The sequence below is a fragment of the Lethenteron reissneri genome, unplaced genomic scaffold (assembly GCF_015708825.2).
Source record: "Lethenteron reissneri isolate LAM-NWPU_2019-01 unplaced genomic scaffold, ASM1570882v1 scaffold_1639, whole genome shotgun sequence".
NCBI lineage: Eukaryota > Metazoa > Chordata > Hyperoartia > Petromyzontiformes > Petromyzontidae > Lethenteron > Lethenteron reissneri.
In genome coordinates, this window is record NW_026891376.1 from 5,973,502 (window position 1) to 5,994,761 (window position 21,260).

General features: G+C 54.2%; 1 protein-coding gene across 3 annotated transcripts; it reads right to left on the bottom strand.

The window, feature by feature from the left end:
• Positions 1-11,657: 11,657 nt before the first annotated feature.
• On the bottom strand, positions 11,658-20,329 carry LOC133338979 (probable serine/threonine-protein kinase nek3). 3 transcript variants are annotated; one of them, XM_061547110.1, is made up of 4 exons: positions 20,280-20,329; positions 15,193-15,714; positions 13,494-13,769; positions 11,658-12,988 (listed from the first exon to the last, which is right to left on the bottom strand). In XM_061547110.1, the coding sequence occupies exons 2-4, from the start codon at positions 15,625-15,627 to the stop codon at positions 11,942-11,944; spliced, it is 1,758 nt and encodes a 585-aa protein (XP_061403094.1). In that variant the 5' UTR covers positions 15,628-15,714; positions 20,280-20,329; the 3' UTR covers positions 11,658-11,941. The 3 variants fall into 3 exon arrangements, with proteins under 3 accessions (XP_061403094.1, XP_061403095.1, XP_061403093.1); XM_061547111.1 differs by lacking the exon at positions 20,280-20,329 and adding an exon at positions 20,060-20,231 and having other exon boundaries at positions 11,658-12,985; XM_061547109.1 differs by lacking the exon at positions 20,280-20,329 and adding an exon at positions 20,060-20,231.
• Between the last annotated feature and the right edge of the window lie 931 nt (positions 20,330-21,260).

Sequence of the window (21,260 nt, forward strand, 5' to 3'; positions counted from 1 at the left end):
CCCAGAGCCGAGACGGGCACCCCGGCTGGGTGTGTCCCGGAAGGCTACGGGGCGTAAGAGCCCGTGTCAGTACAGCTGAGTGGGTGTTGGTCACCCGGGTAGCTGAGTGGGTGTTAGTCACCCGTGTAGCTGAGTGGGTGTTGGTCACCCGTGTAGCTGAGTGGGTGTTAGTCACCCGTGTAGCTGAGTGGGTGTTGGTCACCCGTGTAGCTGAGTGGGTGTTGGTCACCCGTGTAGCTAAGTGGGTGTTGGTCACCCGTGTAACGAAGTTGTAGCTGAGTGGGTGTCCGTCACCCGTGTAGCTAAGTGGGTGTTGGTCACCCGTGTAACGAAGTAGGGTGTTAGTCATCTGTGTAACTACAAGTTGGCGAAAATAAAGAGTGTGCTACCCGTGAAGTCGTCTCCTGCCGAGTTACTACTTTACAACTGGCGTCAGAAGTAAACCTGTCTTCAAGGAGAATGGACACAATGAAGACTTCTCGTTCCCACGTGCAAGACCGGGGAGACGACGACGTACCGGTGACACCACCCTCGGGAGGAGAGGACGAGGAGTTGCCGCCGATGCAGCACTTCGCGGAAATGGCCGATGCTCCGCCCGCCTCCGACACCAGCCTGCAGGACGCACACTCCCGCCTGGCGGAGTTGCTGCTCGCCGCCGCTGCGATCTTGGCGGAGATCTCCGTTCCAGCGGCCGGTGGAACGCCTGCGGGGTTGGAAGAGGCGGCGCGGCTGGAGGGTTCCCGCCATAAGGCGTTTCGCGCCAAAAGTTTGGGAGTTGGCGCCATTTTTGAGGGTCCGCCTCCGGTTGGCGGGAAACGCGGACACCACGTGGCCAGAGGTCTCCACACAGCGCAGCCCGCGTCATCGGCGAGCGCCGGAGCTCTCCATTTTGCGCCTGCAGAGGGAGCCGACATTTTCTACAACCACAGCGGCGCGCGGGAAAATCGTTCCAACGACGACAACGACGATCGAGTTCTCCAGCAACGATTGCCCGCGCTGTCGGTGTTCAAGGCGGACGGGGGCGACTGGGGAGCCTTCCAGCGACGGTTCATCGCGCATCAAGAAATGTCGGGGTGGTCCGACACCACTGCCCTGCGCGCGCTGCCAGCGATGCTCGACGACGACGCGCTTGCGGCCTTCACGTCTGCCCCGAGGTCGTCCCGCTCAACGCTCCAGGCCGCGCTGCACCTGTTGGCCAAGGTGTTCGGGCCGCCCTCGACCTGTCGCCACCAGTTCTACGATCGGCGGAAGGTGGTTGGAGAAACAACGCTCGCCTATCGCACGGCGCTGCTCGCCCTGGCGGATTCAGCTTTTCCCCGCATGGACAAGGAGGGGAAGGACGCCATGGTGACGGAGCAGCTGCTGGCGCTGGCTCACGGATTGGGAGTTCCCATTAATACGGCGGACGAGATGGACATCTGCTCCCTGGGGATTGCCACGAGTATCCACGCTTACGAGGTCCTACAGCGGAAGCCGACGGTCGTCTGCGCATCGGTGGAGAACGGGGCACCGGCCGCCACGATCATCGGACCTCAGCCTGCTGTGCCTCGGGAGGAGGCCTTCGCTGGTTCGAGGCCGGGGGAGTGGAGAACGGGAGGTCGTTCGCCCACACGCTCCTCCCGCAAGCTGGAGCAACCGAAACCTACGACGTCCCTCGTCGTCTGCTACAACTGCGGCCTTCGGGGCCACGTCGCGTCCGGGTGCCGGGCCCCGCGTCAACGCACCGCGGGACCACGTCCGGACGACGACCAGGGACTCAAGACATCCCAACTGAACCCGGCAAGTCGCGGCGCCTCACACGTTGGGTCCACACGCACGGCACGTTCGGGTCGCCGCTTAGCGGTGGGGGGACCGTGTATGGGCGCCGGGGGTTCGGTTCAGCGAGAGGGGTCCGCGTACGGCCCGAAGGCAGTCGAGTGGTCCGAATTGGCCCACAGGATTGTGGCTGCGTCGGCCGGGTCGTCCGTGGTAACGGGGTACATTGACGGGGTTGAGGTCCGGGTGCTCGTGGACACGGGTGCGTCGGCCACTATTATTTCGGACCTTATTTATAATATTCTTCCCGTACAATGTCGACCACTTCTGCCGGTGGACGTACCATTTTACGCGGCAAACGGGGGATCTTTGGGAATCATCGGCCAGATTCGGGCGAATATTTGTATTGGCGACATTAAATTAGCGGGTCCTATTTTTGTATCATCATCGTTGGCCGTTCCTTGTTTACTAGGCACGGACTTTCTGTCTAAAATGCCCATAAAAATTCTCATAGACCAGGCCTGCATTGAGCTTCCGTCGGGTCGGCGGGTTGAGTTTTTGAAGAGTCCAAATAAGATACGCACGGCTTGTACGACGGTGCAGGCGCTGGCAACCCGGACTGTACGGGTGCCCCCGGGATCGCAAATGTTGGTACCCCTTCGGTTGAGAAAACCCCTTGGGGCGGATGCGGGGGCGCAGGGAGTTCTATTGGGGCCGTCTAACAGGGCTAAAGGGGACCTCGACTTAGCGGTGGCCCAGACCATGGTGAGGGGGGACAGTGAGCCGTTCGTTGTGGTCCTGAATACGGGGTCGCGGCCGGCCGTGATTACGCAGGGAACGGTGCTCGCTCACGCCGCGCCGCTACCCGTCGAGGAACAGCTCGTTGCTCACGCCGATTCACATGTTGATACGCATCCCCAAAGTGAGGAGGGGACGGAGTGGTTGGACTCGTTGTGTGCCGGGTCCAGTACCTTGTCCAGTGTGCAGTTGGGTGCATTGAGGGGCTTGCTGCTCGAGTTCGCTGACGTGTTTAGCAGGCACAAGTACGACATTGGCTGCACAGACCTGTTGCGCCACCACATAGAGACTGGGGACGCGGCCCCTATTCGACAGAATCCCTTCCGGCTCAGTCCAGCCGAGAAGGAGCATGTGCAGTCGGCAGTAAATGACATGTTGGCGGCCGACATCATTGCGCCCTCTTCCAGTCCGTGGGGTGCTCCTATCGTCTTGGTTAAAAAACAGGATGGATCCCTGCGGTTCTGTGTTGATTTCCGCCGCCTAAACAAAATATCAATGGCCGATGCGTATCCGCTCCCCAGGATGGATGAGTCGCTGGATGCCTTGGCAGGAGCACAGTTTTTTTCGACGCTCGATTTGCTTTCGGGATTTTGGCAATTGCCCCTCGATGACGAATCAAAACCTAAAACCGCTTTCCGGACACCGGGAGGCCTATTTGAGTTCAACCGATTGCCCATGGGTTTACATTCCGCTCCTGCCACGTTCCAGAGGCTCATGGAATTGGTTTTGTCAGGCCTTCAATGGGACACCTGTTTGATTTACCTCGATGATATCATCGTTTTCAGCCGAACTTTTGAGGAGCACCTCCAGCGACTGAGGGCAGTGTTTCTCAGGATGCGTTCCGCGAAGCTTAAATTTAAACCGGCTAAATGTTTTCTGCTTCGGGAATCGGTCATGTATTTGGGCCATATCGTTAGCCGTTCGGGGATCTCGACGGACCCTGCTAAGACGCAATGCGTCGGCTCATGGCCAACACCGACCTCTGTTACTGAAGTCCGCAGCTTCATAGGATTTGCCTCCTATTACCGTCGTTTTGTCAAACAGTTTGCCACCATAGCCAGGCCCCTGCACGCCTTGACGGCTAAAGGGGTGCAGTTTCACTGGGGGCCGGAGGAGGAGGCCGCGTTCTGCTCCCTTCGTGACGCCTTGGTGCAGGCTCCCCCCTTGTGTTACCCCGATTTCACGCAACCGTTTGTGCTCGACACGGATGCCAGTAACACGGGTATCGGGGGAGTGCTCTCACAGGTGGTCGGGGGGGTCGAACGGGTGGTCGCCTACGGTAGCAGGGTTCTGTCCCCCGCGGAACAACGCTACTGCGTGACACGGCGTGAATTGCTGGCGATTGTGTTTTTTATACAGCAATTCAGGCCATATCTGTATGGCCATCACTTTACGGTTCGCACGGACCATGCGGCTCTCCAATACGCTATGCGGGTGGCGCAGCCATCCGGCCAATTGTCCCGATGGTTGGAGGTCCTTCAGGACTACCAATTCACGACGATTTACCGCAAGGGGTTGCGCCACTCGAATGCGGATGCATTGTCACGGTTGCCGACGCGTACGGAATGCGCATGTCAGTTGGGATCGGCGCGGTGTAAACCTTCTGTCGATGTCCCCACGGAAGTGGTGCTAGCCGCCACGGATACTACGGGGGTCGACGCCCCCACGGGGAGGGACTCACTGTTAGCATTGCCTCTCATCGAGTGGGGCCGTCTGCAAATGGCCGACAGCTCCCTACTCGCGCTACGTCGGAAGGTTAACGTTCCCGAGGGCGGGGAAACGCGGGTCGGTTCCTGGGTGTGCAGACAGGGCCTCTTGATGAAGTGGGACTCCATGTCCCGGCGTCACATGCTTGTGGTGCCGGTTGCTGTACGGGGTAAGGTCGTCCTGGCTGCCCATGAACGACTCATGCATCTGGGGTTTCACAAAACGCTCGCCCTCATTCAGCGAGACTACTATTGGCCTGGGATGGGCAGTGACGTGGCGAACATTCTTAAGGGGTGTGTAGGGTGCGCTAAAAGAAAACCGCCACCAATAGCGGCTAATCCACCACTTCAATCCATTCAAGTTTCGCGCACGAACGAATTGGTCGCGCTAGACATCTTGGGGCCCTTTCCCACTACACCTCGGGGAAATAAGTTCCTGCTGGTTGGCGTAGAGTACTTCACCCGCTGGCCCATGGCGTGGCCACTCGCCAACCAGTCGGCTGCGGCAGTGGCGGACGCCTTTGTCCAAGGTTACGTTTTGGACAAAGGCGCCCCCGAACGCTTGCTGACGGATCAAGGGAAAAACTTTTCGAGTGTTTTGTTGCGCGAGGTGTGCGACCTGTTGGGTACAAAGAAAGTACGTACCTCCCCGTACCACCCGCAGACTGACGGTATGGTTGAACGTCTGAACAGGACGATTACGTCTATGCTGTGCCAACAGGTATGCGACGACCAGGTGGATTGGGACTTACAGGTACCGGGGGTACTAGCGGCCTATCGGATGGCACCCCATGCGGCGACGGGGTTTTCTCCATTTTTTCTGATGTATGGGCGGGAGGCTGATCCGGCCATGGACGTCCAACTGGGGATTTCACAGCCACGGGCAAAATCTAAATTGGCAGACCACATTAAGTTTAACATCGCCAAATTGGCTGAGGCGTGAGAGGCTGCGAGATTGAATTCACGCTCTCGGCAGATCGCGAACGAGCGATTGCATGAACGGAAGGTGCATACGCACAATTGGGAACCGGGCGATAAGGCCTGGCTGCATTGTCCACACGCACCGTTGGCTACGTCCCCCAAACTGTTGAGACCATGGAGGGGACCGGTGGAAATTGTGCGGGTTGCACGACCCCAGAGTATACAGATTAAATGGGGAAAACGCCGTTGGTACGTGCACCCCTCCCGACTGAAACCCTACGCGGCGCCGCGTGACCCCGGGTTGTGCCGTGACGACCGAGCGTGTGATGTGACCGTCGACTCGGGGAGGGATGTGTCGCAGACTGATCCTCACGTGTCTCCACCTGACCCACCCCCAGGTGTCTCGGACCTGACGGCTGTTGACCGTCGGGAACCGGAACCCCGCGGCTCGCACGGAGCCCCGATGCCTGGCCCATGCCTTCCTGAACTGCCGGCGCCGCCGGATGGCCAACTGCGTCCTGTGCCATACGACGGTCCGGCAAGGCGGACTCGGGCAAGGACGCAACACTTTTCATGAAAAAAAAAAAAAAATTATTTTTTTTGTTAAAGCCCGACTTCGTTGCCGGCTTCCCCCTCTGCCGGGGTAATGTCCCGTTCAAGGGACACTCGGACATTGGGACGCTGCATGAGTCGGAGAGAAAAGAAGAGAAAATGATTAAAGAAATTTTTTTTTATTGTTACTCTTTCCGCATACACAGTATCGTTGCCACTCGCCGGATTGTGCATGTTGTTCTTGTTGCGGGTGTGGCGGTTGCTGGGTTTTGCGGATTGCGGTGTTCATGTTGTGTTGTTAGGGTTTGTGTTATGTTACGGGGCACACATGGGAGTGAAGGGGTGTTGTATGTTTTATTAGCAGCCGGGTCGGCTGCGAGCTATGTGGTAGGGGGTGATGTAGTGGTGGTATTGACGTGCGCCGGCAGTGATGGATCACGGGGCGCGGGGTTGGGCACGCGGTGTGGGCGTGGCATGGACGCGCGCGCCGGTGGTGAGGCGCGCTCACACAAGCTGGGAAAAGAGGATCGTAGCGAGTGCGCAGTGATTGGTCAGATAAGTGGGTACTCTCAGCGACGTCCGCAGGAGGGGTATAAAGGGGGACGCGCGAGAGCACTCGTGGTCAGTGTTAACCAGTTGAAGACCGAAGACGGGGTGGAGGAGGTAGGGGCCCTGTGTGGCTCGGAGCCGAGACTGGGGGGACCGTAGTCCGACGCCCGTGTGGGTCGGGACGGTGGTACCCAGAGCCGAGACGGGCACCCCGGCTGGGTGTGTCCCGGAAGGCTACGGGGCGTAAGAGCCCGTGTCAGTACAGCTGAGTGGGTGTTGGTCACCCGGGTAGCTGAGTGGGTGTTAGTCACCCGTGTAGCTGAGTGGGTGTTGGTCACCCGTGTAGCTGAGTGGGTGTTAGTCACCCGTGTAGCTGAGTGGGTGTTGGTCACCCGTGTAGCTGAGTGGGTGTTGGTCACCCGTGTAGCTAAGTGGGTGTTGGTCACCCGTGTAACGAAGTTGTAGCTGAGTGGGTGTCCGTCACCCGTGTAGCTAAGTGGGTGTTGGTCACCCGTGTAACGAAGTAGGGTGTTAGTCATCCGTGTAACTACAAGTTGGCGAAAATAAAGAGTGTGCTACCCGTGAAGTCGTCTCCTGCCAAGTTACTACTTTACAGATGCACATGATAGAAAAGAAACGAAAATGCTCATGTTTATACCAGTGTTGGCTGACAATAAAGAGAGTACTGTTAACCGCTGGGGATATTAACACCCGGTGAAGTAAAATAGTGCCCGTCAGATAAGAACTCACAAACAAACAAACACCTCTGTGTGAGTGTGTGAGTCTGTGTCAGTGAGTGAGTCTGTGTGAGTGTGTGAGTCTGTGTGAGTGAGTCTGTGTGAGTGTGTGAGTCTGTGTGAGTGTGTGAGTCTGTGTCAGTGAGTGAGTCTGTGTGAGTGTGTGAGTCTGTGTGAGTGAGTCTGTGTGAGTCTGTGTGAGTGAGTGAGTCTGTGTGAGTGTGTGAGTCTGTGTGAGTGAGTGAGTCTGTGTGAGTGTGTGAGTCTGTGTGAGTGAGTCTGTGTGAGTGTGTGAGTCTGTGTGAGTGAGTCTGTGTGAGTGTGTGAGTCTGTGTGAGTGAGTGAGTCTGTGTGAGTGTGTGAGTCTGTGTGAGTGAGTGAGTCTGTGCGAGTGTGTGAGTCTGTGTCAGTGTGTGAGTCTGTGTCAGTGTGTGAGTCTGTGTGAGTGTGTGAGTCTGTGTGAGTGAGTGAGTCTGTGTGAGTGTGTGAGTCTGTGTGAGTGTGTGAGTCTGTGTGAGTGTGTGAGTCTGTGTCAGTGTGTGAGTCTGTGTCAGTGAGTGAGTTTGTGTGAGTGTGTGAGTCTGTGTGAGTGAGTGAGTCTGTGTGAGTGTGTGAGTCTGTGTGAGTGAGTGAGTCTGTGTCAGTGAGTGAGTCTGTGTGAGTGTGTGAGTCTGTGTGAGTGAGTCTGTGTGAGTGTGTGAGTCTGTGTGAGTGAGTGAGTCTGTGTCAGTGAGTGAGTCTGTGTGAGTGTGTGAGTCTGTGTGAGTGAGTGAGTCTGTGTGAGTGAGTGAGTCTGTGTGAGTGTGTGAGTCTGTGTGAGTGAGTGAGTCTGTGTGAGTGTGCGAGTCTGTGTGAGTGAGTGAGTCTGTGTGAGTGTGTGAGTCTGTGTGAGTGAGTGAGTCTGTGTGAGTGTGTGAGTCTGTGTGAGTGAGTGAGTCTGTGTGAGTGTGTGAGTCTGTGTGAGTGTGTGAGTCTGTGTGAGTGAGTGAGTCTGTGTGAGTGTGTGAGTCTGTGTGAGTGAGTCTGTGTGAGTGAGTGAGTCTGTGTGAGTGAGTGAGTCTGTGTGAGTGAGTCTGTGTGAGTGAGTGAGTCTGTGTGAGTGTGTGAGTCTGTGTGAGTGAATGAGTCTGTGTGAGTGTGTGAGTCTGTGTGAGTGAGTCTGTGTGAGTGTGAGTCTGTGTCAGTGAGTGAGTCTGTGTGAGTGTGTGAGTCTGTGTGAGTGAGTGAGTCTGTGTGAGTGTGTGAGTCTGTGTGTGAGTGTGTGTGAGTCTGTGTGAGTGAGTCTGTGTGAGTGTGTGAGTCTGTGTGAGTGTGTGAGTCTGTGTGAGCGAGTGAGTCTGTGTGAGTGAGTGAGTCTGTGTGAGTGTGTGAGTCTGTGTGAGTGAGTCTGTGTGAGTGTGTGAGTCTGTGTGAGTGTGTGAGTCTGTGTGAGTGAGTCTGTGTGAGTGTGTGAGTCTGTGTGAGTCTGTGTGAGTGAGTGAGTCTGTGTCAGTGAGTGAGTCTGTGTGAGTGTGTGAGTCTGTGTGAGTGAGTGAGTCTGTGTGAGTGAGTGAGTCTGTGTGAGTGTGTGAGTCTGTGTGTATGTGCACGTGTGGATCACCACACAAATGTTGTGAAACTCCCCGTGGTCGCTAAGGTCGCCATCTCCTGTCCTATCCAGGGTCTGGAAGCGCAGCAAGCGGAGACATTTCCATCTCGAGGGGATTTAATGTTTCCCCCTCGCACGCGTTGGTTCTCTCCCCTCACATGCATACTCGCTCTTGAATGGAACTGGGCAAACATATGCCATGCAATGGGGCCCATTGCCTCAAACATCGCCCATGATATATTTTCCTCTTAAGGCAGCCGTGGTATTAACGAATGTGTTCAGTGAGTTTTATTTGTGCACCACTGCCAATGCGGTATCGACAAATTATCCCAATGTAGGACCACAGAGCTTGGGGATATTGTTGGTCGCGCCGGTTTCTGGCTGGCTGCAACACCAATGCACAACATACAGCACTAACATACAACATGTATGTTGAACTTCTATCGCACCGTACGTAGCCTAGCCAACCGCGATAATCGGAGGTGCTGGCTGCTGGTGAAGGACAACAAACTAAGCACAAAAAGCAGTTCTAAAGAAATGGGTTGTCAAAGACATTTAAAAGTGCAGAGCTCCAATGGCTTCCAAATATCGGAAGGAAGAGCGATGGCCGCAGAAGCGCGTCTGAAAGCGGCACGCGATGAGGTGCCCGCACCCCTCCTGACCCCCCTCGGACCCCCTCGGCGAAGACAGCGCAGAGTGCCGCAGCTGCCTCGCCCGCACTGTGGCACTGCAGTTGTACCACGTGGCCACACGGCGGCGGTGGAGATTACTGATCGGGCGTCCGTGTTGGTGAGCTCATTGAGACGAGCAGGGGTCCCCAACCCCCGGGCCGCTGACCAGTACCGGCCCGTGGCCTGTTAGGAACCGAGCCGCACAGCAGCAAGAGGTGAGCGCCTCTTTCCCGCACTGCGCACTTGTCTCAGTCAGCTTCTTTGAAAAGGGAGAAAGACCCAATCATGACCCCCCCCCCGTCCGTGAAAAAATTGTCTTCCATGACACCGGTCCCTGGTGCCAAAAAGGTTGGGGAGCACTGATTTAGAGGACGTCCATGTTGGTTAGGTTATTTAGAGGACGTCCATGTTGGTTAGGTTATTTAGAGGACGTCCATGTTGGTTAGGTTATTTAGAGGACGTCCATGTTGGTTAGGTTATTTAGAGGACGTCCATGTTGGTTAGGTTATTGAGAGGACGTCCATGTTGGTTAGGTTATTGAGAGGACGTCCATGTTGGTTAGGTTATTTAGAGGACGTCCATGTTGGTTAGGTTATTTAGAGGACGTCCTTGAATTACGTCACGCACCTAGGGGGGGGGGGGGGAGTCAGACATTTGTGACGATGTGTGACGAGGGGGGGGGGTTGAGAAATGAGACGTCACATCAAAATGCGTAACTTTAAATAAATATAGTCAACACGTTCTACTTAATTAAATATACTTTTAATAAATGTTTTATCCTACAACATCATAGAGCAGCGGCACATTAAATACGCACTACAATGACAATACTTTAAAGCGATTTGAAGCGTGTTTTATTTTTTGTGGGGGGATGGGGGGCAGAGCTTTGTGACGTCATATTTGAGCGGGGGGGTCTGACTTTTCGTGACGCCGTGTGACGAGGGAGGGTGGGGTCAAAAGTCGTCCAAAATCGCGTGACGTCATTTATGGACAGCCCCTTAGGTCATTTAGCTCATGAGGTTTTGGTCTCATTGCCACCTCCACCATGAGCAGAGGCCGCGGGTAGAGGCCACGCACCGACACTCGGGGCAGTCGTCCCAACTGTTGAAGTGGCGAGCTGCCGGCTTGGATAGGAAGGCCATTGTCCGAAGCGTCGCCTGTATGTGTTCTTCTTTAAAGGCCGCCGGGTTATTAACGAATGTGTTGATTTTGTTTAATTCGGGATTGTGTTCGTGCGCCACTGCCATCGCAGCCAGAGATTCACCCAGGAGAGGGTGCCGTGTATCCGTGCACTCCAGTGACATCCGCAGGGCCAGGCTCGAGCCAGTGCGTGACAGAGTTATTTGCTGAACTTGATCCATGTCTATCAGAGTGGGTCCCTGCCAAGAGGACCTGGCAATTCATCAGTGTTGGTTCAAGCAAGCCTGACTGCTGATTAGTCACCAAGTGTCCAATCCTCACCAGGATGCTGCTTGTGTTGAATCAATGATGCTGCTGAGATCTACTCTCAGAAGGCTGACGGGATGAGTAGAACCACTCGCATTGTTTATGTGGAGATACGGCTATGAGGAGGCAGTTATTGAGAGATGTCAACTACCTCGCCTGGTATACAGGGAGACGTGGGTTCGATCCCGACCCCGACACCTGTTTATTTGGAGTTTGCGTGTTTTCTCCGTGGTCGCGTAGATTCTTCTACGGCTCCTCTGGTTTTCCCCTCCACATTGAGAAACATACGTTTCTAGTATTTGACATATATTTTCAGATGATGAGCCACTTCATTGAGATATTATTTGTGACCAGGTAGTTTCTGAAAAAGAGCTATTGGACCAGTGGGCCTTACCTGGTAAATAAAAAGTTTAGTTCGGGCCACCTCCCGCACCACGCTTGTGAGCACAGGGACACCGCGTGCTCACCTCCAGACCGCATCACCAGCTTATACCTCGAGCTCACACCTTGAGCTCACGCCTTGAGCTCGAACTTTCAATTCACACCTCCGGCTCATCACCTTCTGCTGAGCTCCACCAAGCACGCTCGGCTCAGGTTCTTTAATCACGAATACAGCAGCCGCGTTGTACAGACTCCACCAATATTCAGGGACATCACCACTGCTCAAGGACATCTCCACCACTCACAGCAGGGGCAACGGACACCACCGTTGACATTTCACAGATGTGATTGAGATGGTCAGCTGTGATTTCAGGTGCATTTTGATGACTCCATGAGAACCGTTCTTGATCTGCTGAAGTAGCAGCGATAATCCTCGTGCCACTTCTCTATTTCGTCCCAGAGCACCCTGCACCGACCGGGTCGTGACAGTGACAGCAGCAGTAGCGACATCGTGGCGCGTCACTGACGCGGCTAAACACACATGAGCGGAGATGTAGTGGCGGCTGCAGGCAAAGCGCATCCCTCACATGAACAATAAATCAAGCTACACTCTAGCCCACAGATATGTCAAAGACAAAGATCCCCCGTAAAGATTTAACAGACTGGCATGCGAGGTAGCCTCAGCTAAATGAGTACCAGGCACTAATTTGAGACTGAGTCGATCACTGGTGTTGGCCATGAGCGGAAATTTAACTCCGGTCGCCGGCTTCGTAGGGCAGCACGCTAACATGCAAAGGGTGCAGCGATGTTGTAATGTTATTTATTTTGTATTATTTCTTATTTGGGGTGGTGGTGTTGGTAGGGGTCAAGGTGTTTATAGAGTTGGCGTTTGTAGGATAGGTAACGTTGATAGGACTGTTGTTGGGAAGAGTGATGGTGTCGGTTGGGGTGGTCGTATTGGTAGGAGTCATTGTGTTGGTAGGATTGGTGCTGGTAGGGTTGGTGTTGGTAGGGGTAGTAGTAAGAATAATGGTGTTGGTAGGGTTGGTGTTGATAGGGTTGGCGTTGGTAGGGTTGGTTTTGGTAGGAGTGGTGGTGTTCGTCGGAGTAGTTGCGTTTGGTCAGGGTAGCGGTGTTGGGAGGGGTGGTAGTGTTGGTAGGTGTGCGGATTCTAAAGGTGGTGGAGTTGGTAGGAGTGGTGGAGCAGGCATTGATCCGGGCCATGAAGAGTGATCTCTTTTCCCTCATGATCATGAGGCTGGACACATACTCAGCTGGGGTGATGTGGCTGGGAGTGGTAGTGAGGGTAGAGGAGGTAATGTTGGTAGGCGTGGGACTGGTCGAGGTGGTGGAGTTGGTAGGAGCGGGGGAGTTGGTGGTTGAGCTGGTAGGGATAATTGAGCTTATTGTAGTGCAGCGGGCATTGGTGCGGGCCATGATCATGAGGTGACACCACTCACGCTCAGCTGGGGTAATGGTGTCGGCCCTGGTGGTGGTGAAGGTGGAGAAGATGTTGTTGGTAGGGTTTGTAGGGTTGGAAGAGGTGGTGGTGTTAGTCAGGATAGCATTGGTAGAGGTGGTGGTATTTGAAAGTGTGATGGTGTTAGTCGAGATAGCAATGTTGGTCGGGGTGGGGTTTGTCATGGTGGTGTTGGTAGGAGTGGTGCTGTTGGTAGGAGTGCTGGTGTTGGTAGGAGTGGTGCTGTTGGTGGGTGCGCTGTTAAGTGTTGGTGAGCTATTCATCATGGAGCAGCCATCCAGCCGAGTCTTGAGGGATCTGTGGGTCCTCTTGATTTTCATGGGGTGGCGCTTGCCCCGAGCCAATTTCCACATGGATCCTCTCATGTGGCGGCTTCGGTAAATTCGTCCACGTTGCGATGACTTCTGTTTAAAACCGGAAACAAAATCAGTATGAGAGGCAAGAGATTGCAGTCTCCTTCTTCCCCTGTTGGTCACATCCACTCAAATATTTTTTTTCACTTGCCATCTGCCACACCACCACCATTGATTGAACACGGGTGTTGTACTTGCCTTTCAGTCGCAAATATCGGACAACTATTTGTAATCCACAGCATGAACAATGTGTATGCTTGTAATAAATGTGTGCGACTTTGTCGAGGGTGTGAGTGTGATTTTTTATTGTTTGTTCTTGTAACGTTCTAACCTGCCTCTCCTGGATATCTGTGAAAAATAGCTTAATAGCTCATCGGATTCCTCCAGTATAAATATTCTGATTCTGATTTGTGTCATCTATGCATGTGAGATTATGACATTTGCCTGAGTGATCTATATCCACGATGCCTCTCTGGGTGTGGTGTCTCTGTGTGTGTCTGTTGTGGTGTCCTGCTGATTCTCTATGTGACAGTGAAGCCAGCACACTCTCTCTTACCAATTGATTCTTCCGCCAGACTCTTAGGCTGGTAATGGTGATCCCCGTGCTCTCCACGTGGTAAGTGATGGCCACCGGCCCACTGTGCAGCATCTTCATCAAGGTCGTCCACCTTGAGGGAGACGGGTATTCTCCATCTTGCGGAACCGTCATCCAACAGCCTAAAGAAGAAGCTGCTTGAGGTACCATCTCGGCCAAGTTCGACCGAGCCTTTTGTTTCGGGAGGTTGGTGGTGTGGACGGCCATTGCTGGCATGGCAGGAGGTCGCGGACGCCACTGTTGAAAACATTGCACAAGTATTTGTAATGTACAGCACGACAACAAGTATCTTTCCCTCTCTTTAGTTCAGCCTTGACTAACAGCTGGATTCTCGGCAATAAACAAAAGTCATTGGTCACGTGCCATGGCCCTGCGTAGTTTGATCCTCTGGTTTTTCCCTCCACATTTAGAAACATTTATTTCGATAATTTAGATTATTTTGCTGCTATGAATGTCCAAATGATGTCACTTTGTTGATCTATCATTTGTGACCAGGTTCCGTCTGAAAAATAAGTTAGTACCTCAGTGGGCTTTGTATGATGGGGGTGGTTTAGTTTTATTTGTTTGTTTTTGGGTGATTTGTTAACCTTTCATGTACTTTGCACTATTATCATGTTTTTGTAGTATTTGTTATTGTAATGTTCTTACCAGCCCCGACTGGACATCTGTGAAAAAGAGCTTCATAGCTCATCGGATTCCTCAACCATAAATAAATAGTATTATTCTGACTCTACTGGCTGGGGAAATAGTTCTGTCCGCACCAGGGCAACTCACCAACGCCGCACAAGGACAGCTGAGTCCACATGTCCCAAATGCCACGCTGCCAGTAACAAAAAACACCCTTAAAGTTGCAGTGGATAATATTTAAGCATAATTAATTGAGCAAGGTGTTTGCGACTTTGTCTAGGATGTGTGAGTGGATGTCATATATACTTGTGTGTGTGGTGTATGTGTAGGGGTGTTACGGGAGGGCGAACAAACACACGAGGGGTGGTTATGCCCGCACGCGGAAGGATGCTTACATCCACGTCCGCATCGGTTAGCCCTGGGGGGCTGTAACGGCGCTGTGATCTCCCACGGCCCCACCCCTCGTGGGGGAGTTGCTATATAAGGCAGTGAGCCGGTGGGCACGGGGTTCAGTATTCAGCTTAACTAGTGAAGAGTGAAGACCGGCTAGATAGGCTCTGGGACTCCCCTGGATCGCTGTCCTTCTAAGGACCGACCAGGGCAAGCCAGTGGCGTGGCCCCGAGAGCCCAGAGCCGATGCTCTGGTAAGAGCCGGTCTGGTGACTAAGGGTGCCGTGATCCTAGCTTGGCCAGAGCTGGATCAGCTAGCCTCCCCTAGCTCTCGAGTGGAGGACCTGGGAGTAGGCTAGCCGGGCTAGAGTTAATGGGGTCTCCCTGTTAGACAGGTGAAGGGGCCGTTACCCCTTCGAGTGTTGTATACATTGGCCTGTGCTGAGTGAAACATTATAATAAATAAGTGTGCCTCCGACTACGTCGTCTACGTCTCATTGAACCTACTACATATGCGAGTGAGATTCTTATATCTACGCGAGTGATCTGTATGCGTGATACATCTCTGCGTGTGGTGGCTCTGCGTGTGGTGTCTGTTGCGGTGCCATGCTATGGTCTGTGTAATCGTGAAGCTGGCACTCACCACTGCATTCTTCAGCCACACTCCGAGGCTGAGGAGGGCGATCCCTGCACTCGCCACCTCGTAGGCGATGGCCACCGGCCTGCTGTGCAGCATCTCCATGAAGGTCTTCCACCCTAAGGGAGCTGGGTCGTCGTCTTCTCCTCCTCCTCCTTGGGGAACCTCCACGCCATGGCTGGGAGAGGAAGCGACTCGAGGCTCCCTCTTGGCTTCGTGATCTGCGAGCCGGTCGCTGATGTGGACAGCCACGGTCGCTTTGGCGAGAGGTAGAGGCTGCCCGGCCTGTGGCGGTTGGACCTCCCAGGCTCCCCCCAGGTTAACCAGCCAGTTCGGGGAGAAATTCTTCTCCTCCGTGGGCCCAGACGTGAGGAACGCGTAGCTCGTCACGAGCAGCGCCACGAGGGTGCGTGAGGTACTGCGCAGCCCATGAGCCTCCATGGTGACTGCTCCGGGAGAGGCTCCAGGAGGCTTCGTGCAGAGAGGCGCTCCTCAGCACGCAGCTCGCAGCGTGGCTCCAGCGGCACACTGGGCGGAAGCGGATATGACGTCACGGCTCGAGGACGGATGTATGTTGTGTCTCATCTGTGTGTCTGTATGTCTGTGTGTGTGTGTGCAGTACCGATCCAGTTCCTGACAAAGGAGTGGCAGCCTCTCCTCCGCAGTGAGCGTACGAACATTCCACGTGGCCATCCATAGTGGCTTTCGTTGTTTTTGGAGGAGCCCCGAGGGTGAAGATTTAATCTCCTGGCTCCGCCAATTGGGGTTTGGCCAGGAGATGTTATAGACGCCTGTCCCCCCGGGGCCTCCGGCACAAGCTTATTAGTTACATATTTATGTTTAATTCGTAGTTTCGTGGTAATAAATTGAAGGTGGAGGGGTTACCAGCCCCTCGCACCCGTCCAGAGCCCCCGTTTAGCCACTGTGGTGGTCACAGACGCCATGAGGGGAGAGGCCCATGGGCATTGGCTCTCCCCCCACAGCACTGTCCACGACAGTGTTGCCCATCCGGCACCGCGAGGAGGTAGGGGGTTGTTTTGCCGGACAGTGATGGGGCAGTAGTGGAGAGAGTGGAGAGTTTCCCACACCTGGGCAGTATGCTTATGACCGGCTCCAGTGTAACAGCAGAGGTTTCACTCCGAATCAGTCAAGTGGCAATATCTTTTCATCGGTTGCGTAATGCTGTGTGGAAGCTACCTGGTCTGTCGCTCCGCACGAAGCTTCAGGTTTTCTCGGCCACAGTCATTCCCTCCCTTCTCTACGCTTGCGAAACGTGGACCCCCCTAATGGAGCATCTTTGCTGGTTGGAAACATTTAGGCTGGACTGCCTACGATCCATCCTGGGTTTAACCAGGCTGGATTGTGTGAGGAGCTCACAAATCCTTGAAAGATCTGGGTAAAGTCCCATTGGTGAGCTCCTCCGGCAGGCAAGGCTGCGTTGGCTGGGTCATGTAGCCCGCATGCCCAGCCACCGCATGCCTAAACAGCTTTTGTTTGGCCGGATTGAGGGGGCTAAACGGGCACAGCACGGGCTAGAGAAGAGATAGGGTGATGTGGTACAGGAGGATGTGGAGCTGAGTGGACTTGCCGATGACTGGTACCAGCAGTGTCAAGATCGGCCTCTGTAGAGGAGGCTCGTGAAGGACGCTACTGGGCAGTTGAAGGCAGTCGCCCTCCAACAACAAAGGAGGGCGGAGGAGCGACGCTCACAACAACGAGCGGAGCACCGTGTGGCTAAAGCACAGCAAGTTAGTACAGTAGGGGGCACAGGTGGTGCATTAGCCAGTCATTTCGGTCATCTCAGTCAGTCAACCCGTGGCATCTGGGTCTGCCCCGTGACCTCCTGCCCGCGGGCGTTCGACACTTCACGTGGACTCAAGGTGCACATGGCCTGGCACAAGCGTCGTGGTGACGTCACCGCCACTTAGTGGCGAATGGCAGTTGTTGTTGTGTGTCTGCACCTGGTCTGTAGTGATTGAAAGGCATGGGCCAGATCAGTTCAATAACAACGGTAGGAGGCTGCTAGATTTTTGTGCAGCCAATGATCTTGTAATTACTAACACGCTGTTCCGGCATCGGCGCATTAACACAACATCACGGATGCATGCTGGATCCAAGCAAGAACATCTGCTGGACTACATAGTGACGGATCAGTGGATGCGAGCCCATGTCCTTGACACCAGGACCTACCGTGGAGCTGATCTGCCCTCTGACCATCGACTGACTAGTCATCTGTAAGATGCGCCTGCCATTCTTCCACTCCGGTGGTGGATGTACACCCAAGACCCCATTCCAACCTAAAGTGGCCTGGTCTCAGTTAGCTTATGAAAGTTGCAAGCGAGAATTTCATCAACGCTTGCGGCTGGGGTTGGCATCGTCCCCCACTCCTGATGTCGAGAGTAAATGGGCAAGGTTTAGGACTGTGACTCATGCAGCTGTAATGGCTGCTTTGGGAACGTGGTCCAGACCTCCCCAAAGACCCTGGATGACAGAGGAGGTGTTCAGGATGGTTGAGAAAAAGCGAAAGGCCCACTCTAATCGTCTACAGCATCCCACATCAGAGAATGAGGAGGCTTACCGCAGCCTTCGCTCGGAGGTTCGGAGAGCCGTGAGGCGCTGCAAGAATGGGTGGTGGTCACGGGTTGCTGAGGAGATAGGAGTCTGCCTCAGTGGCCCGCAAGAACAAATCGCTCTTTAATTTCATGACAAAAGTAACCTGCAGCACCACACCTATTACCATCATTAGGGGAAAAAATGGTGATCCAATCTCCGACCCCCAGGAACAAGTTTGCAGATTTTCTGAGCATTTCTGTGAGGTCCTAGGGTAGGGGAAATCCCTTACCCAGGAAAACAACGTGGGACAAAGTGGGGATGACCCTGTTGAGGCTGCGGTGCCTCAAATATTGGAAGTCACCCCCTGTGAGTGGCTGGCTGAGGTGCCATTGGTTGAGGAAGTACGGAAGGCGATCCAGAGTCTGAGACCAGGAAAGGCACCGGGCAGAGATGATCTCCCAAGCAAAATGCTGAGGGAGGGTGGCGTTTGTGCACAGACTGCCCTACATGACATCATGACAACAGTCTGGACCACTGGACGGGTTCCATAGGACTAGAAATATGCCCTGGTGGTCCCCCTCTTTAAGAAGGGGGACCGCACAGACTGTAACAACTACAGGGGCATCTCACTCCTCAGTATGCCGGGAAAGGTCCTGGCAAGGATTATTCAACATCGCCTTGCTAGGCACGCTGAGGAGAGGCTTGCGGAGCCCCAATGCGGTTTCAGGAAAGGGAGGTCTTTCACATATGCCATATTATCTGTCTGTCTGCTACAGCAGAGGTGTAGGGAATTCCAACAAGACCTACATCTCTGCTTTATTGATCTGGTCAAGGTCTATGATACCATCAGTAGGCCTGGGCTCTGGGTTGTTCTTCGTGCTTTCATAGTCCCTGACCCTCTGCTCACGATCATTAAGGACCTTCATGATGGTGAGTGGGCCCGGGTAAAACTACGTGGCTGGGAGTCAGAGCCATTCCCTATACACCTTGGGGTGCGACGGGGATGTCCTCTGGCTCCCACATTATTTAACATCTATTTTGACCACGTAGTTCGTGAAGCCTTCAATAGCTGTACCGGGGGAATTTCCATTTGGTACAGATATAATGGGAGACTGATTGATGCCCGGGGGCGGTCAAGGGATTGCTCCCTATTGGTCAACCACGTTATGTATGCCGATGATTTGGTAATTGCTGCTCATTCAGAGGAGGAGTTAGAGACGCTTCTGCTGAAACTGGAATGTGCCACTAAGAGGTGGGGCATTACCATTAGCCCCACCAAAATTAAGCACCTGCCTGGGTATTTTGTACCATCAGACACTCCACCCCCACAACTCTCAATCGGTGATGGGGCAGTTGTGGAGAGAGTGGAAAGTTTCCCATACCTGGGCAGTGTGCTCATGACCGGCTCCGGTTTGGCAGCGGAGGTCTCACTCCGAATCAGTCGAGCAGCAATATCTTTTCATCGGTTGCGTAACGCTGTGTGGAAGCTGCCTGGTCTGTCACTCCGCTCGAATTTTCAGGTCTTCTCGGCAACAGTCATTCCCTCCCTTCTCTACGCTTGCGAAACGTGGACCACCCTAATGGAGCATCTTCGCCGGTTAAAAACATTTAGGCTGGCCTGCCTACGATCCATCCTGGGTTTAACCAGGCTGGATTGTGTGAGGAGCTCACAAATCCTTGAAAGATCTGGGCAAAGTCCCATCGGTGAGCTCCTCCGGCAGTCAAGGCTGCGTTGGCTGGGTCATGTAGCCTGCATACCCAGCCACTGCATGCCTAAACAGCTTTTGTTCGGCCGGATCGAGGGGGCTAAACAGGCACAGCACGGGCTAGAGAAAAGATGGAGTGATGTGGTACAGGAGGACGTGGAGCTGAGTGGACTTGTCGATGACTGGTACCAGCGGTGTCAAGATCGGCCTCAGTGGAGGAGGCTCGTGAAGGACGCTACTGGGCAGTTGGAGGCAGTTGCCCTCCAACACCAACGAAGGACGGAGGAGCGACGCTCACAACAACGAGCGGAGTGCCGGGTGGCTAAAGCACAGCAAGTTGGCACAGTAGGGGGCACAGGTGGTGCATCAGGCAGCCATCTCAGTCATCTCAGTCAGTCGACCCGTGGCACCTGGGTCTGCCCCATGACCTCCTGCCAGCGGGCGTTCGACACTTCACGTGGCCTCAAGGTGCACATGGGCTGGCACAAGCGTCGTGGTGACGTCACCGCCACTTAGTGGCGAATGGCGGTTGTTGTGTGTCTGTGTGTGTCTGTGTGTTTGTGTGTGTCTGTGTGTGTGCGGTAGTGTAGTGATTAGCGCGCTTCGCTACGAACCTTGCCACCCAGGGTTCGATTCCCGCTCACGGCCACCAACACTGGTGTCACGTGCCGTGCCGGCCTTCATCGGTGCTGCTCGCAACGGCTACACGGGGAGGCCCAGGAGCGGCTGAGGTAATCGTCAGCAGTGTTGGTGGCCGTGAGCGGGAGTCGAACTTGGAGGGCAGCGTGGTGTTCACCGCAATAATACTGCCCGCTCCCCGACTGGTACACGTACAGTGCAGGGTGCACAGAACTCGCGGCGTCTCTCACACGGTCCGGGTCTCTGCGTGGAGAGCGGGAGACGAAGGCGAGGGTCACACAGGGTCTCAACACGAGTCACGTCATATCACAGACTCATCCTCACCGTTAACCAACATCATCAACACAAACCCACATCATTAACACGGACCCACATCATTAACAAGAAACTCACATCATCAACACGAGCTTACATCATAACCATTCACCCACAACACTGCACATCTGTGAGAAAAAGCTGTATAGCTCATCAGACTCCTCCAGTATAAGTATTCTGATTCTGACATGAACTCACATTGTCACCACTCACAACACACCACCACTATCAGTAACACCACTAACACCACCATTCCTCCTGCCAGTACACTACACAGACACACACACGTCCTCACCACTCACATCACCACTCACTCACAGGTTTTTTTTTCCGGTAAAGTCACGTAGGTAAAACATCAAAATTAATAAAAAATAAAACAAAAATCACGACGTTTCGGAGGCAACACAAGTCTCCGTCATCAGGTGGGACCGTCACAGCCGGATTAGCTGTGTAGAGGTGATACGCGCTGGAATTAGAGATCGTATGCCAGCGCGTAATGATTGGCTGTGTAGGTGGTGACGTGCGCTGACGGTGGAGGATCAGGGGTCAGCGCGGGGTCGTGGGTTACGGGGTACTGATTGGCTGTGGACCGGTGACGTGCTGAGAGGGAGTGATCGGGTGGCAGCGCGGTGTGATTGGTGGAGGAGTGTTAACACGCGCTGGGGAAAACGGATCGTAGAGAGAGTGCGTCGTGATTGGTTCATTAAGGAGCGATGCTCACGCTGAAGTACGCATCAGCTCCGCCCCTCGTGAGCAGGGGCTATAAAAGGGGATGCACACAGGCGTGAGGGCAGTGTGTAACCAGCGAAGAATGAAGACGGGGATGAAGACCTAGGGCCCTGCGGTACCTAGTCCCGCTGT